Consider the following 17,791-nt stretch of genomic DNA (forward strand, 5'->3'; position numbering starts at 1 on the left):
AAACAGGTCCGCGGCTGGAGACGGAATACGACGTTTACAAGGATGTGTGGAGAAAATTCGGTGAGCTGGTAGAACCTCACTTCCCTGAAACTTGGCGGACAAGAACTCGCAAGTCACCCTCGCGCCCAGCGCTCCGGCTTAAAGCGCGGGAGGGTAGGTGCAGCGCGCTGACGCCACACGCCGGGCCCCACCCACAGCCGCCCGCCCTTATAGCGTAGCCCAGGCGCGCGCGCACCATTGTGTGGCTGGACTCGGCCGCCGCTGCGCAGGGAGGTGTGTGTCCGGGCTCTCGCCGTCCCCGCACCCGCGCCGCGGCTTCTGCCTTGCGGTCCGCCGTTCGACAGCCAGCCCTCGGGCCCCTCGCCCGCCACGGACATGCCGCGCGTCTACATAGGACGCCTGAGCTACAACGTCCGGGAGAAGGACATCCAGCGCTTTTTCAGTGGCTATGGCCGCCTTCTCGAAATAGACCTTAAAAATGGGTGAGTCTGGCCTGGGTGCCCACGTCCGTCCGCAGCGCCCCGGGCCTGCGGCGGCAGGGCAACATCGGAAGGAGGAGACGGCCAAGGCCGCGGCGCCGCGTGGCAGGGCCGCCAAGATGGCGGCGGCGCGGGGCTGCGGGAGCGCGCGGGGGGAGCGGGGGCGCGTGCGTGCGCGCCCCCGGCCTAACGACTCCCGCCGGTCTCCCGCCCTCGCACCGCCCCTCAGGTACGGCTTCGTGGAGTTCGAGGACTCCCGCGACGCCGACGACGCCGTTTACGAGCTGAACGGCAAAGAGCTCTGCGGCGAGCGCGTGATCGTGGAGCACGCCCGGGGCCCGCGCCGCGATCGTGACGGCTACAGCTACGGAAGCCGCAGTGAGTCCCACCCCCGCGCGCTCCGCGTCCTTGGGACCCCGGGGGGCGGGCGCAGGCTTAGGGGGGCCGGGGTGGGGCCTCCCAGCCGGGCAGGCGCGGTGGCCGGGGTCGTTTGACTCGGGTGTCCCCGGGGCCCGCTGCCTTCACGCCTGCCCGGTGAAGACACGGGACGCCGGAGCGCGGGGATTGGGTGGTGGGTTTTGCCTAGCCAGGGTTTGGGTGTTTGGGGGCGGGGTTGCTAAGCTGGGAGGGGGTGACGTGCTGGGCCCCTGTCAGCACTGTCGTGGGCTCTGCCTACGGAGGAAGTGAGGGATGGCTGTATTTGTTGCATGCCCCTTACTTACCTGTCAGTGCATTAGCTGGGAATGTGAATGATTTAGCCTAGAAGTTTGGGGACAGGCTGGGGTGGAGGTGGGGTCGGGGCGGGAAAGGGGGTGGGGTTTTAAGAGTAGATTTTAGTGTTATTCAAATTGGCGGGGGCCAAAGGAAATATTCTTTAGAAGTAATGTGGTAGTCTACCACAAAGTAGATTTAAATGAGCTTTATGCTGTATTTGAACTAGTTGGGGCATGTTATTGGGAGGAGGTGGGGGGATTTTTGGTTATGTTAAATGTTTGATGTTGAAATTGTTGCATGTTGAATTCAAACTTTTTAACAAGTCCTTGATGTTTCAATTTGAAAGTGACCAATGGGGCTGAGGCTGTGTCCACTGAGGCTAAGATGACTGCCTTTCCTGATTGGCCTTGGCTTTTCCATACATTGTGTGACCCTTGCCCTATGACCCTTTGGCTGACCTTACCGGAAGCCATGACGACAGCAGCCTTTTGCCATTAGACGCAGGGTGATGGTGAGGATTCCAAGGGTTAGACAAAACTGGTTAATCTGAACTAGGTGACTGTTACCTTGCGTGTTTTGTGGCCAAACCACCACCAAAAACCTCACACTGTGATGTAAGTACTTAGTGTAACTAGTAAACATTTTTGTAAAATGTAGAAATGCATGTAATCAGTTAAGTTTTATATTTTACAATGTTCTGTAAAATAAAACTTAGCGAGGTAAATTGAATAAAGGAGCAGTCACTTTCTAACAGAATGTAGGAGAGTTTAGTTGGATTTAGTCTATTTGACTTGCCCTTAATTTAATTTATGGCAAATCACAACTGTATCAAAGGTTTAGCAATATAGTAGCAAAGTCCTACTCCAGTAAATAAAAGTTGATATGTTTGTACTAACTTTCAAAAACTTGTATCCCTATCACTACAAAGCATCTAATTGTTCTCTTCATGTGATAAAGGTGGTGGAGGTGGATACAGCAGTCGGAGAACCTCTGGCAGAGACAAATATGGACCACCTGTACGCACAGAATTCAGGCTTATTGTAGAAAATCTTTCTAGTCGTTGCAGTTGGCAAGATTTAAAGGTGAGTGCTATGATGTGAGGTAAAAAAGATACGACTAATGGTTAAAAGGTAGGGTTTTGTATTGCTCTTTCATTTCTGAGGATTGGATTTAACGCATAGTTGTTTTCTCTTTAGATTTTTGGGTCTGACCAGTCTTGTTGCTCTTTTTAGGATTTCATGAGACAAGCAGGTGAAGTAACCTATGCGGATGCTCACAAAGAACGCACAAATGAAGGCGTCATTGAGTTTCGCTCCTACTCTGACATGAAGCGTGCTTTGGATAAGCTGGATGGTACGGAAATCAATGGGAGAAATATTAGACTAATTGAAGATAAACCACGAACAAGCCACAGGCGGTCTTATTCTGGAAGCAGATCAAGGTAACTTATTGAAGGATATGGAGAAGGGAGGAAACAGTATTTGCCACAAAGAAAAATTCAGTCAGCAGTATTTCAATTGCTGCTTAATTGAAATTAGGTCAGTTCTTAGTTTCTTTTGTTGCATCATTGGAGCAATTGTTGGTTAGTCTATTTTTCATAAATTGTACAAACATTCACATCAAGATGTCTTGAGATAAAGATTTATTGTCACGTTTCTTGTTACAGGTCACGGTCTAGAAGAAGGTCACGAAGTAGGAGTCGTAGGAGCAGCCGCAGTAGATCTCGAAGTGTCTCAAAAAGTCGCTCCCGGTAAATGTGTCCTTGAGTGTTTTTCTGAATTACATACTTTATGTTTATAGAGTGCTTATGTGTTTGGCAAGGTACTGAAAAAAAAATCTGGCTTTTATTGTCTAGATCCAGGTCTCGGAGCAAAGGTCGATCACGTTCTCGTTCAAAAGGCAGGAAATCTAGATCAAAAAGCAAATCTAAACCTAAGTCTGATCGAGGCTCCCGTTCGCGCTCTCGGAGCAGATCGAAGGATGAATATGAGAAATCTCGAAGCAGGTCTCGTTCTCGATCTCGTTCCCCCAAAGAAAATGGGAAAGGTGATATAAAGTCAAAGTCCAGATCAAGGAGCCAGTCTCGTTCCAATTCACCCCTACCTGCTCCACCCTCAAAGGCCCGTTCTGTGTCCCCTCCACCAAAAAGAGCTTCAAGATCCCATTCTAGATCTCATTCAAAGTCAAGGTCACGATCCAGATCGAGTTCCAGAGATTAACCCAGAACTCTACATTCTTTGCACACTATTACGGAACACTTTCCTACTTGCTTAGGCAGTTACTCTTCCACGTTTGTACTTGGCCTCTTCTGCAAGAAGAGTCTCCCGAAAACAGGGGCATACAAAAATTGGATTTGTAGCCAAATTTGATGAAAAAGATGAGATTCTAAAGAAATGGCATGAAATCAAAGATCTTCTCCCTTTGTAGAATTAAGATAACTTTGATTTTATAGCTTTTGAGCTAAAATAACTTTTGTAAAGATTAAGCTCATTTAGATTTTTTTTTTAAGTATTTCAGCAGCATCTGCTGCAGGGGTTTCTGTCATTGTTATATTTGTTTGCTTAATTTTAAATTAACCGTTTCAAGCTTTGAACACTTAAGGCTTTAGAGGGAGAACCCAATTTCCAATTATGTTGGCTTTTTATAAAGCTTGAGTTGTGTAAGATTTCAATAAAAGTTTGCTACCAAGATGATTGCCTTATTGAATAGGTCACTCTTAAATTCCTTCAAATACTGATTATCTTCTATCTGTGGAAGTAATGTAAATTCTACTTAAGTGTAAAACAAGGCAAGTCTCAGACCAGCAATAAATTATTCAATTTGGATAACATTATTTTGTCCTGTTATTCAAATTTGCCAAAGTCATATTGGCCCCCTAAACAGGTTAAGTTAAAAATAAAAGATTTTATAGTCGATCTGTTATGCAATTTTGCCTAAATTAATAGATTTTTTAAATAATGAAACCTTTTTCAAACTTAAATTGATTGAACTCTTCAAAAAATAGTTCCTGTTACTTGGGATCTTATCTAGCCTGGAATCCCACTTTCTGGAAGTGGTCATTGTAATTAGTGTTTTGTTAGAATAAGGTTCCGTGGTCTTTAATGTTTGTTATGTAAAAATGGAAGTAACCTTTCTTTGATCAGAAATTTGGTGTGTTATTCAAAATGGAAAAGCAAATATTTCATTTTCTACTGAAAGATCCTTAACAGGCACTTAAAACAGATCGCTTGATAAATCAGTTTTACTGATTAAAGTAAAATTCCACCTAACAGTCAGTCCCCTTTAGTTAGTGGGGTTCTGTGATAATTGGTTAGATCATCCTTGTAGAACTTTATGTGGTTGGCTTGGAAAAAATTTAAATGGGTTAACCCTAAACTTTTGTACTTCGTCATGAAGGGTAATGAATACTGTGGAAACCAAATTTTATAATACTGCGAATTTGTAGGAGTTACTGGGTTACCAATTAGTCCATACATCCGTTAAGCCTAGTTAGTTGAGATTGCAGTTTGAGAAATGAATTACCATATATATATATATATATATATATATATATATATATATATATGTATGTATCTCTTTCTCCAGATTGTTTAAATAAGGTAATTTCATTAAAAGCACTCATTAATCTTAGTCTGAAATCAAGATGTAGGTTATATGGCTCAGCTTTAACATCTTCCTGGGAGCTGTCACTCTATATAAGGTGTTAAGGGCTGGGTAGTGTTAGGGTGTGGTGGGTACCACTCATTGTGCTGCAGGGGGGACTAGAAAGCATCATAATCTAGAGTTGGTTTGTAGGTTCAGATAATCCAGAAGGCAAGCCTAATCAAATTGAGACTGTGTGGAAAAGGTTGAGTCAAAGATCTAGTTGCCAAAGTGACACTGTAACTGCTAGTGTTTGCTCATGTAAAAAGACTTGTTCTAATAATTACTGGGCTTCCTGTTATGAAATCTTAGAGCCTAATCTTAGGAACATAGTGCCCCAGAATGTTGATGCTTCTTCCAAGACCTTATTTTCTTTAATGCTTTTGATATATTTTTTTTTAGATGTTCGTAAGAAATATGGTTTGTTTGGGGTTTTTTTTCAATATAAGCTTCAGATTTTGAGAGAAGAAACTGGTATCTGTAATTATAGTTCATTGTTTTGCCTGTTTGAAAGAACAAAAGTTAGGACTCTTACATGAGGAAGCAAGCCTCCACTGCCTTTCAAATTACATTTAAGGACAAGTTACTTTTAAGAATTGGCTTTGACCAAAATTCTCTTGTTTTCAGCGAAAGAACAAAAGCTTTTAGAACCACAGCCTGTTAAAATGAAGGAGGGGAGCACTACAGTGTGAGATTAGGCTTTCTGAAAGTGTGCAGCCTCCTTCAGCTGGGCTTCCTTGTGTCGATACTCCATCGCATGGTAGTCAGGTTTGTTTGCATTGTTAGCCCCCCCCACCCCGTGGGGGATTGTGTAGGTAAATGTCTGCACCCATAAGAATTCAGCAGCAAAGGCCAACTTACTAAAATTCTGGTTCCTCTCCCACACCTGTGGACCTACATCATTGGACGTGCTAAACCACTGTATGTATAACGCTGGCCCACTTGACCAGTGAAATGTTTAGTTCCTTGCTAACTTTGAAGTAGAATCTGAGTCTCTACAACTTGCCACATGTTCATCTGTGGCTAGATGGAGTATTAACCTGGTGGAGAGCAAACTAGAAGTGAATGATAACTGGATCCCCCTTTCTTTTATGTGGTAGCGTGTGGACATGCCATAGTGCCTTTATGGCCAGTTCCAGTCCTTCCTGCTCCTGTGACTTAATGTTCCACTCCTGTGTTGTTACCATCTTTTCTCTTGGTATCTTCTTTCTCCCACTTTGTTAACCTGCTTTGTGCTTTATTACTTCAATAAAATGTTCACTGAGGGAAAGGCTTGTTTTGAGTTTATTGCGTATTCCCACTTAGCGCCAAATATTTGGCAGATGGTTTTTTGAATTTGAGTTGCCGTTGGCAAGTTTCATTCCTGATTTGAGTATGCGAAAAGGTCTTGTTTTCAGCTCCTCAGAAACATGAGGTTAGGATCAACATAGTAGATGGTTTAACTGGCTTCAGTGTCATCCGCAAAGTGGTAGGGATAACCCCTCATGGGTGGTGAAGATGAAAAGTTAATATGTGAGAAGTACTTAGAACAGTACCATAATAAGTAACTATGCTGTTACGAAGGACTAAACATGCTAAGTCTCTGCTATTGCCCTGCTTCAGTTTTCACACAGAATTTACCCATTGTTACCTTGTAGCAGTTTGAACATTTTCTGTGACAATTGCTCAGATAAACTAGGGAGCTCAGGCATCTTTTCCCACCTAATTTCACTTTTATTTATGTTGCTTTCAGAAAGCATTGTTTTCTACCTTCATCCAGGTTTTGTGGTTGTACACAAATCTTGTGGAATGTTTTAAGTTCCTGATTTAATTTTTAATTACAAAAGTAGTATGTCCTTGGAATATTAAGTATCGCTCTTTTAGAGTCCACTTACTAAGGTAGCTGCTTCTAACACAGTGTATTTGCCCAGACTTCTCCAGTCGTAATTCCTATGTGCTTCAGTAAGGTATTCAAACCATGAGTGTGTTCTGCGACTTGCTTTTTTTTTTTTGGCCAAGCTGTGCGGCTTGTGGGATCTCAGTTTCCCAACCAGGGATCGAACCCACAGCCTCGGCAGTGAAAGCGAGGTGTCCTAACCACTGGACCGCCGGGGAAGTCCCAAAATATTGAGCTTTTTGAGGCAGCAACCACATCTTGAACAAGATACATCTTTGTGTCCCTAACACCATGTATGCTTCCATTCACTAAAAGGATGTGTATTTGCATTTGTGTAATTGGTCTTCTAGATCCTAAATAGCTTGTTTAGATTTGCTTGGCTGGCTTATAACAACTTCACAGATGGGCCCCCAGCATAGTACTTAATAAAGTGATAAAGTGAATAGAAAGGAATCATGGTTCAAAAATCAGAAGGTAAATACAAAAAGTTAATAAACAGTAAATTCCATCCTTGACCCCTTGGAGGAAGCCAGGATTACTAGTTTCTTATGCATCTTTCTGGAGATGCAAACCCGGTAAAATTAATGTTTCCCAGGTAGTTTGATCATAGCTCATCTGAATTTTACAAAGTCAAGTGATATTTAAGTAGTATACCTTCTACTAAGAAACTCTCACGTGTAATTCATATTATTTATTGTTAACATCCAGAAACTTGCACCCATTTTTGAGATCATTACTGAGAAAGGTATGTTATTTGTATGTTTGTTAACAGAGGCAGGATTTAAATCCTGGTTCAGTTCTTAACAGCCCTAAAGTATCAACATCTATTTCAGATACTCATTTCCTCTTAGTGAAAAGCATTGAAGAGGCATGAATGAGCAGTCTTCTTTTATAGTTATTTTGATAAAATTTCAAAATTAGGAAAAACTTGCAATATAGTACAAAAAATTACCCTTTGCCATTCACCAATAATATTTTGTTTCATTTACGCTGTTTTTTCCTAAACCCTCTGGAAGGTAAGTTACATCTTTCTGTTCTATCCCTAAAATTTTGTGTATTTCCAGGGACATTCTCATATAACTATAGTGTCTGCCTATCAATACCAGGAAAATAGCTTTGATATAATCTTATCTCATCCACAGTATTTATATTTTGTCAGTTGTCTAATAACATCCTTTATGCTTTTTTTTCAATTGGCCCAGGATCATTTGCTGCATTTAGTTGTCATGATTTTATTTAGTCTCTTTTAAACTGGAACAGGTCCTTGGCCTTTCTTGACCTTGCCATTTTTGAAGAGTAAAGGGTGGTTATTTTGTAGAAGTTTTCTCAATTTTGGTTTGTCTGATGTCTCCTCATGATTGCATTTTTGGCAGAAATATCACAAGAATGAGACTGTCCTCAGTGCATCATACCTAGTGGCGCATTGTGATAATAACCTGAATCAATTATGAAGTCGCTTTTTCCCTTTATAGTCAATTTGTGGGAGATAACCAGAGCCTATTCAATACCCAGTTCCTATCAAACGGTCACCCACTATTAACATTTGTTGATTTTTTAAGTTTTGTTCATTGGCATTCTGTCGGGGTGCTTTCTGTGGGGGGTAGACTGTTTTAAAGGTCAGATCTAAAGAAGGGGTGTTTGGGTTTTAGGAGGGGAAGGAATCCTTTTGGAGACTGACAAAGTTACTGAACGGAGAGCTTTGATGGCATCAATTTGTACTCTGTTATTGTGGAAACCAGGACAGTGGTTCCCCTGGCCAAGGGCCGAAAGGGAGCTGGAGGTAACTTTTACGTAGATGAGAGGAATATGCAATAGAAAACTGTCCTCAGCTATGAAACAGTGTCTTCCCACATTGTAGGCAGTGGGTGCGATCATCAGAGCAGCTGGCACAGCCACTTGTGAAATAGTAGCTGCCTGTGTTGTAAACCATTCCAGGGGACTCCCTGGCGGTACAGTGGTTAAGGACTCCGTGCTTTCACTGCCAAGGGCTCGGGTTCGATCCCCGGTCGGGGAACTAAGATCCCGCACACCGAGCGATGCAGCCAAAGATAAAATAAAAATTTCCATGATTAGAGTAGTCAAACCTTAATGTTCTAGCCAGGTGAGAAAAAGGTAAAGCAGAGTTGCTGAATATGGTGCCCAAGTATTAGAAATGTCAGTACCCCTTTCCAGTCATTCATGAACAGCCTTGCATGTACTATTTAAATATATTGCTGCTACTTTTATACAAAAGTTCAAACACTGGCTAGAGAATAGTGTGATGGACCTCCTGTGCACTCATCCAGCTTTAACTATCTATATGCCTATCCACTTTCTCTATAGATACTTTTGAAGGAAATCCTAGACATTTCAGCTGAAGATGGTTCAATATATACCTCTAAAAAGACATCTTAAGTCCCATTTATCTATAGGGTCCTCCAGTTTTTTTTTCCTTGCACTGTATTTGGAGTTTTTTTGTTTTTTGTTTTTGCAATGTATTTCTTGAAGGTCACTGTTGAGTAGTTTCTTGGTCTTGATTTCACTGATTGCATTCTCGTGGCATCCTTTAGCGTGTTCTGTCCCCTGCATTCCCTGTGAATTAATAAACCTAGAGCAGTGGTTCTGGAAGTGTGGTTCCTGAATCAGTAACATCGGCATCACCTGGGAACTTGTTAGAAATGCACTTTCTCAAGCTCCACCCCAGACTCACTGAATCAAACTGTAGGTGGAGCCCAGCCATAGGTGTTTTAACAAGCCTTCCAGGTGAATCTGGGGCACGCTCAAATTTGAGACCCATTATTCTGGAGGCTTTTTATAAGATTCTGATTCATCTCGTTCATATTGGCAGCCACTGATCTTTGTCAGGATCTTTGTCAAGATCCATTAATCCATGAACCCTTGATTTTAAAACTTTTTTTCAACCCACTGCAGTTCTTTTTGATGTTGCTTTATTCTATCTTTGATCAGTGGGAGTCAATTTAAGTTGCTTCCTGAGTTCTTTTGAAACAACCCTAATAATCTTAGCAGTTTTTTTGCTTTCTGGTATAAGATTTCCAGGCTCATCTATCTAGTCCCAAACCTGCAATCAGGCATTTCTCCCAGGAGCCCTGGTTGCTGCTTTAGTCTCAGGAGCCTGAGTCAGACCCACTTGCTGACCTTGGAGAGCTTCCCAGAGAGGCAGGAGGCAAGTGAGACTCCCCCCCGGGGGCATACAGAACTGGGTGGCAGCCATTTTGGGAAGCTCATTCTACCATGAGGTCACTGGTGCTGGCAAGCGCCATTTTGGAGTCCTCCCTGTGGCCTATTAGTGCCAGGTGCTAACCCACCAACCAGCAGGCCAGCATCAGTCCCAGAACACCCCAGCCCCACAGCCAGCTGTGGCCCAGGGTTCAGCCTCACCTACCACTGCACCCACAGTAATCAGTTCTGCCACAACAGAAGGGCCACAGAGCCCACATGGGGGCACCCCTAGAGCATATAGCACTGGTGACCAGAGGGGAGTGTGCTGCTGGGCCCCATAGGACATCTAATAAGGCCACTTTTCCAAGAAAGGGAAATGTTACTGATCTACCTAATACAAAGAAATAAAAATAGAGATTTAGGCAAAGTAAGGAGACACAGGAATATGTTCCAAAGGAACAAGACAAAACTCCAAAAGAAGAGCTAAGCAAAGTGGAGATAAGTAATCTACCCAATAAAGAATTCAAGGTAACGATCATAGAGATGCGCAACCAACTCAGCAGAAGAATGGATGAGCCCTGGGAGGAGTTTAACAAAGAGTTAGAAAATACAAAGAAAAACCAAACAGCTGAGGAATGCAAGAATAAAAATACACTAGAAAGAATCAGCAGTAGATTAGATGATATGGAGGAACAGATCAGTGAATTGAAAGAGTAGTGGAAATCACCCAAGCTGAACAGAAAAAAAGAATTTTTAAAAGTGACGATAGTTCAAGAGACCTCTGGGTCAACATCAGATGTACTAAGTCTGAGAAGAAGAGAAAGGGGCAGAGAATGTGTTTGAAGAAATAATAGTTGAAAACTACCCTAACCTGGGAAAGGACACAGACATCAAGGTCTAGGAAGCAAAGATAATCCCAAACAAGATCAATCCAAGAGGTTCACACCAAAACACATTGTAATTAAAATGGCAAAGAGAGAATCTTAAAAGTAGCAAGGGAAGTAGAATGGAACACCCGTAAGGCTATCAGCTGGCTCTTCAGCAGAAACTGCAGGTCAGGAGGAAGTGGTATAATATATTTAAAGTGATGAAAAGAAAAAAACCTACAACCAAGAATACCCAGCAAGTCTATCATTTAAATTTGAAGGAGAGAGAAAGAGTTCTAGGGACAAGCAAAAGATAAAAGAGTTCAGCACCACCATTTTGGATTTCTGACCTCCAGAGCTACAAGATAATTAATTTGTATTGTTATAAGCCACTAACTTTGTGGTCATTTGTTCAGCACCAATTAAAAACTAGTAAGGACTTCCCTGGTGGTGCAGTGGTTAAGAATCCGCCTGCCAATGCACGGGACATGGGTTCGAGCCCTGGTCTGGAAAGATCCCACGTGCCGCGGAGCAACTAAGCCCGTGTGCCACAACTACTGAGCCTGTGCTCTAGAGCCTGTGAGCCACAACTGCTGAACCAGTGTGCCGCAACTACTGAAGCCTGTGTGCTCTAGGCCCACGTGCCACAACTACTGAGTCTGTGCTGCAACTACTGAAGCCCACGCACCTAGATCCCGTGCTCCGCAACAAGAGAAGCCACCATAATGAGAAGCCAGCACCACAACAAAAGCATAGCCCCTGCTCACCGCAACTAGAGAAAGCCCATACGTAGCAATGAAGACCCAACGCAACCAAAAAGTTAAAAAAAAAATAAGCTTCATCCAGTGATTTTTTTTCCCATTGTTTTTTTTAAAATGTTTTTTAAAATTTATTTTATTTTTTTGGCTGCGTTGGGTCTTCGTTGCTGCACGCGGGCTTTCTCTAGTTGCAGCAAGCAGGGACTACTCTTCGTTGTGGTGCGCGGGCTTCTCATTGCAGTGGCTTCTCTTGTTGCGGAGCATGGGCTCTAGGTGCACAGGCTTCAGTAGTTGTGGTGTGCAGGCTCAGTAGTGTGGCTCGTGGGCTCTAGAGCACAGGCTCAGTAGTTGTGATGCACGGGCTTAGTTGCTCCATGGCATGTGAGATCTTCCCAGACCAGGGCTCGAACCCATGTCCCCTGCATTGGCAGGCGGATTCTTAACCACTGCGCCACCAGGGAAGCCCACCCATTGGGTTTTTCAGTAGCATCATGAGACATGAATTCTATCAGTATGTTGAGAACAAGATTCAGATATTTAGCAGGGTTGGGGTAACAGAAATAGCCGAGGCTCTGGCCCTCACTGAGACAAATTTACCTAGTGGTTGCAAACATAAGCTTCAATTCCCAAAGCCAAATACAAATTTTGTCAGTTTCTGATGCTTTGGAAAACATACACCCATACACCTATGTCCAGGGGAAAGCAGGACCTGAAGCTAATCATATTCGGAAACTTGCACCTCCCCTGCCTTTTCCACCGTGGGACCCCCAGGTCAGCGGTATCCAGTCTTTATACAGGGGATTCAGTTTCAACTCCCAGTACCACATGGACCCAAGATCCCATCTCCCATCATTATGTGTGTGATGAAATCCAACTCCCTATCCAGCCACCTCCAGGACAAGAGAGACATCAGGCCACCCCCTGGTTGCTCTGTTTCCATCTTTGTTTCTGACTCCTTCTGACTTCCCCTTCTTTCAAGTTCAGCCATGAATTTACTCTCCTTCCTTCCTGGCTTGCCTGCTTCCTTCCTCCCTTCCTTGTAATATTTTATCCAGGATTTTGGGGTGTCTGTGCTACAAAATGCTCCGTATTAGCAAAATGTGCCACACCGCTGAGAGCAGAGGTGTTTTCCCACGTACAAAAAGGGCACACCCGGATGATTTCGTAAAATACGTGGACCGCCCCAATGGTGAATTTTAAATCTGTAGGAACGGAAAGGTGTGGGCTGCTCACAACAGTTTTCTCTGTGCTTCTGTTCATCAACATTTCAAAAAGCTTTGGGTCCACTCTTGGGTAGGGGGTTAACTTGGAGAAGACCCTGGGGGCTATTAACTTGTCGAAGAGGGGGCTGTCTCGTGAGGGAAGAATTGGACTTGATCACTTTCTCCTGAGGGCAGATTGGACCAGCGGAGCAAACTCTGGCTATATTAGAGGGAGAACCTTCCCCAAACACATCCACTTGGGAGGAGCTCTCCATCCCTGAAGGTGTGGAGGCAAGCAGGCCCACCAAAGGTATCAAGACCACCAAAATACTGTTAACGAGCAGAAAAAAATAATATATCGGCAACTCACACCCGCATTCATTGTTTATTCCTGCGTCCCACTAGCTCAGATTCCACTAGTCTAAAAGACTCATTCCTTATTGAAATTTATGTGTTTGTGTAGTTCTGTCACTTTCCTTTAATCTTCTGAATACCTAAAATAAACCTTTTGGAATCTAGAACAAGCACAGTCTGGGTAGAAATGAGAAAAGTGAGTGTATGGTGTGTATGTTGGTGTGAATAAAGAGACTTCCATTGTTATGGCAACCAGCATCCTCAACTGCTGTAATCCTGTTCCCAATAATACGAGTTGTGATTAAAAACTGACACGGCAGCGAGGAAGGACACATGTAATGCGTTGGTGTGGCAACCAGAATAAAGTCTGCATAAATTTAAATCTGATGATCACAACAATTAGGGGAATTTGCCTACAATTAATTAGGAACTCTTTTCTCATCTGCACTGGAAATCAGGAGCCTGGAGGTCTGACCTGTGGCCATGACCTTAGGCCAGATGGACCTCAATATCCTTTTCTGTAAAATAAGAGGTTAGATTAAATCACTAATGTGGGTGTGGGGCACAACTCGACTGTACCAAGAGTTGCCCTGTTTTCATCTGCATGCAGTACATCATTAGTCAACAAACGTTTATTGAGCACCCACTCAAGTGTCCAGCCCTGTGCTAGGTGCTGGGGATACACAAACCAGTGTGTTTCCTTCCCTCTCGGAGCTTGCAGTCTCTTAACCTCTCCAATAACACAAATCTATGTGAAGTTACAGCTGCCGTACGTTTAGAGGCATTTTGTGCTACAAGAACCAGTAACAGGGAGATTTGACTAGTTAGATCAACCAAGGAAATCGAAGCACAGACAGGCAATGATTTGCGCAAGGCAACACCACCACGGGAACCCATTATTCAAAACAAAACAAAACACACAAACAAAAAACCCCAAAACAAAAACCCTACGCCATGAAGTAGCTTATAGTCTTTACAAATGGAGAAATGGAGGACCAGGAGGATAAGTGATATGCCCCAGGTCACAGCAGCAGCCAATGGCAATGTGGTCATCCAGACGCAGGCGCGGCTGATGCTGCCCTTTAGGCCATCAGGGCCAGGATCGGAACCCGCACCTCGCGGGGGGCTCCTTTCTTCTGGTCGCATGGCCCTTCGTGCGCCCTGAGACGGTTTTCTGACGTTCCTCGGCTCTCCTTCCTCAGGTGAGAAGCAGGCGCCGTGGGAAGGCGTTGGATAGCGCAGCGACCCGGCCGGGGTGCGTACGGGAGTGCAGCCTGGTCTTGTCACTGACCACTCAGCTCAGGGGCCCACCAGGCTCTCTCTTCCGGCGCCGTGGTCCCCGCGCCCCGCTGCGCGCTGCTAGCTGTGAGGCAGGGGGTGGGGGACAGGGAGAATCTCGACCCGCCCCGCGCGCGCAGCAATCCGACCCCGGGGCTAGGGGACATTAGGCCCACGCAGTCGGTGCCTGGCAGGAGGGCCCCCGGCCGGCGTCCCCCAAACGGGCTCCGCGCGCGGTCTGCGCTCCGCATCCTGCGGGGAGGCGGGCCCGCCCCTCTGTGCGCGCAGGCGCGCGCCGCGCGGGGCTCGGACCGCAGCTTGGCGCTGGGTGGCCGCACGCGGGCCTTGCAGGTAGGACCCCGGGTGCGGGGCGCCGCGCCGCCCGGCCCCGCCTGGCAAAGCGAGTGCTGGCGTGTGCGGCCGCGGGGCGTTGCTCCTCCAGAGCGCCTCCGGCGGGGTGCACGGGCCCAGGAGTAGGTTCGGGGAGCCTGAGTGCAAGGGGGTCTGGGCGGGTGCGGGGCTTGAGGGCAAGGCGTCCGCCAGCAGCTGGCGGCGATCGGGAGGGTGGGGAGGGAGGCGACTTGGTTTTTAGAGAAATGCAGTCAATTAAGAGTTGTTCATTAATAGAAGAGAGGGTGTAGAGGGCGGGGCTTTGGTTTTCTTGAAATGGGTCATTTGGCAAACTTTCTCTTTCCTACCGTTAATTTCCAATTTTTATAACGGAAAATTGAATTATTATTATTATTTTGCCATAAAGGGAAAGAATAAAAAGAATTCCGCCATTTTGGCGTTTTAAAAAGTAACCGTTCTGCGGGGCTGACTGGTCAGTGACTGCCCCGCCCGCCGCCGTCTACACTAGTCCCTGGAGGCGGGTACCCTGGAGCCCGCATCCATCCCTCCGGCGTTCTGGCCGCAGCTGCAGCGGGGGGCGGGGTCGAGGCCCCAAGTTTGCGACGCTCAGGCTCGCTGAGGCTCAGAGTGTGTGTTGGGGGTATCTGTCTGGGGCGGTAGCTCGCCACCCCCGACACCTAGAGCAAGGGCGTTTATTGAGGGTCTGTTTTATGTGAGGCCTTGACGGGCAAGGGCTGGGGGAAGCCTTGGCAGACAGTCCAAGAGAAAATAAACACGGACACATTCACTCAATAAATATTTATTGAGCATCTGCTATGTGCTAGACACTAATCTGGGTTGGGAATCCAACGGTTGTTTTAGGTCAGGTTCCCTGGAAACAGACTCTGAGAGGGAGGTTTGAGTGTAGGTTTATCGGGGTGGCCTTGGGAATATCACCTGTAGGGGAGTGAAGACAGCAAGTTGGTTGGGCGGAGGGAGAAGGTGAACTGCTGATGTAGTCTTAACAGAGGCCTCCGCGTGTCCCAAGGGAAGTTCTGGAGGGAAGAAGGCCCTGCAGAGCTGTCCCAAATTGAGGCAAGGGGGCGGGGCCTTCCTACCCCGTATCAACTAGTGAGCAGATGGCTGCTTCGGAGAGGGCACTTGCTTCCCCTGGCTGAGGGCAGTTCAGAGAGGAGCTGACAGCTGAGGGCTGCCAGTGACAACCTTCGCAGTAGCCCGGGCCTCCCACTCTATCCCCTCCTCTTCCAGGCTCTGAGAGACACAGAAGGAGGAAATAGTATTCTAGCCCCTAAGGCAAGAATGGCTAAGCCATTTATGGATTTCAGGAATATGTGTTTCTTCTTATGTTATTGATCACTCTTTACTCCCATCTCTCTTTCATTCATTCACTGACTATTTGTGGGTGCAGGCTCTGGATCAGGCTCTTTGGTGCTTTGTTCTGTCCCAGGGGAAGACACAAGTTAATGTACAGTTAGATTGTGGTGTAGTGGAGAACAGTAGAGGGAGCGATGAACTTTGTTTTGGGGGGTGGATTCTGGGCCTTTCACAGAAGAGGTATCAAGCTGGACCTTGAAGGATGATCAGGAATTTTCCAGACATATGGGATCTGGTAAGGTACCAAGCAGAAGGATCAGCGTGTGCACATAGAAGGCCACAGAAGTGGGGTTCTGAAGCTGTGACCAAGCTGCAGCGGGGAGTGGATGGATTCCTGGCATCTGGCTCAGGCCTGGGAGCCATGTCAGACTGGTTGTGTTGCTGTGTGGACCTAGAGGGACAAAGCTTATGAAAATTCTGTGTGAGCTGCAAATTTGGGGGCTGGTAGTGGTAGAGGAGAAGTACACAGAGAAGGTAGTTCCACAGAGAAGGTAGTTCCAGGCCTCGGAGAAGTTAATGGTCCAGCTGGGGAAAAAAACACACACAGTTGGTGCTGCTAGCCAGGAGCCCACAGCCACATGCGATGGGTCCCAAACATCACAGGTGCCCTGGATCCTCTCCCCTCCTGCACTGTCAAGGACTTGTCTTCTAGAATTATTCTTTTTCCCCTGCTCTGTCAGTTTCTTCCTTTATAGGCTCATTTTCATCAACTACAAACATGCTGTAGCATCTTCTATTTAAAAAACAAACCAAACTCCCCCTTCCCTGAGAACTCATCACTCTCCAAATACCATCCCCCACATCCATGTTCTCCTTCCCGTCACAACTCCTTGAAAGAGTTGTTAGTCTTGTTGTTTCTACTACCTTTTCTCCCATCCCCCTACAAGGACCAATTCTTACTGTCAGTTTCCCCACTAGAATGTAGACTCCATAATGGAGGTTTTTGTCTGTTTTGTTCATTACAAGTCTGCATTGCCTAGAACAGTGCCTGGCACATAGTAGATGCTCAATAAATATTGAACTAATCAATGATTTCTCTCTAGAACCCACTCTGATCAAGTTTTTGTGTCCACAGCTCCTCTGAAATGGCACTTGTCAAGATTTCTGGTGATTTCTTTATTGCTAAAATGGTCAACGCTCAGCTCTCATCTGACTTGATCTGTCAGTGGCATTGAACACCACTGAGCAGTCCCACTTTCTAGAAAACTTTCTTCCAGAAATCCCTCCAGGAGCCCAGATGCTTCTGGTTGCCCTTTGATCTCATTGCAGTCTCTTTGGCTAGATCTTCTTCCTCTTCCCAACCTATAAATTTTGGTGAGCTCCAAGCCTCCCACCTTTTTCTTTATACTCGGTACTATAATTTTTCCCTCCCGTCTGTACAGGATGGTTTTTAAATTATAACTCCAGCCTTAACTTTATCCCTTATTTCTAGAATGTAGGCTTCATGAGAGCACTTTCTCTTGTTTGAGACTATTCGCAGGGCACAGAAGGATGCTGATACCTAGTTGGCCCTCCAGTGTCTGCTGAAAAAAGGGCAGAAACCTGAACAGAAGGGCAGCTCTCTCAACCACCCTCCCTTCATAGACCTGAAATATATGATGGGCTTTCAGACGGAATGGAATTCTTTCAGGAGTAACCATATTCACTCCTAATGACTGCCAATGTTTTGAATAAAAAGGTTAACTCTATTTAAAAGAACTTAAAATGGTACAACTGTGTCAACTGTGCAAAGCAAAAT

General features: G+C 45.5%; 2 protein-coding genes across 8 annotated transcripts in view; both read left to right on the top strand.

Annotated features, from left to right (window-relative positions):
- The first annotated feature begins 210 nt into the window (after nucleotides 1-210).
- Nucleotides 211-6,105, top strand: SRSF6 (serine and arginine rich splicing factor 6). 3 transcript variants are annotated; one of them, XM_067708178.1, is made up of 6 exons: nucleotides 256-482; nucleotides 709-857; nucleotides 2,151-2,275; nucleotides 2,426-2,634; nucleotides 2,860-2,943; nucleotides 3,049-6,105. In XM_067708178.1, exons 1-6 carry the CDS (start codon nucleotides 376-378, stop codon nucleotides 3,410-3,412), a joined length of 1,038 nt encoding a protein of 345 aa, XP_067564279.1. In that variant the 5' UTR covers nucleotides 256-375; the 3' UTR covers nucleotides 3,413-6,105. The 3 variants fall into 3 exon arrangements, 2 of the variants coding, with proteins under 2 accessions (XP_067564280.1, XP_067564279.1); XR_010935333.1 differs by lacking the exons at nucleotides 2,860-2,943; nucleotides 3,049-6,105 and adding an exon at nucleotides 1,540-1,807 and having other exon boundaries at nucleotides 211-482; nucleotides 2,426-2,441; XM_067708179.1 differs by lacking the exons at nucleotides 2,426-2,634; nucleotides 2,860-2,943; nucleotides 3,049-6,105 and having other exon boundaries at nucleotides 211-482; nucleotides 1,540-2,269.
- A 5,220-nt stretch (nucleotides 6,106-11,325) lies between these two features.
- The window catches only part of L3MBTL1 (L3MBTL histone methyl-lysine binding protein 1), a 41,800-nt gene continuing 35,334 nt past the window's right edge, over nucleotides 11,326-17,791 (top strand). For 2 of the 5 annotated variants that reach the window (XM_067708180.1, XM_067708182.1), the window contains exon 1: nucleotides 11,326-14,252. The gene's annotated coding sequence lies outside the window, so the exon portion shown is untranslated. Of the gene's footprint in view, nucleotides 14,253-14,623; nucleotides 14,680-17,791 lie in introns of those variants that run through there. The other 3 variants (XM_067708184.1, XM_067708183.1, XM_067708181.1) reach the window with 3 other exon arrangements.

This window comes from Pseudorca crassidens, chromosome 15 (genome assembly GCF_039906515.1).
Source record: "Pseudorca crassidens isolate mPseCra1 chromosome 15, mPseCra1.hap1, whole genome shotgun sequence".
Taxonomy (NCBI): Eukaryota; Metazoa; Chordata; class Mammalia; order Artiodactyla; family Delphinidae; genus Pseudorca; species Pseudorca crassidens.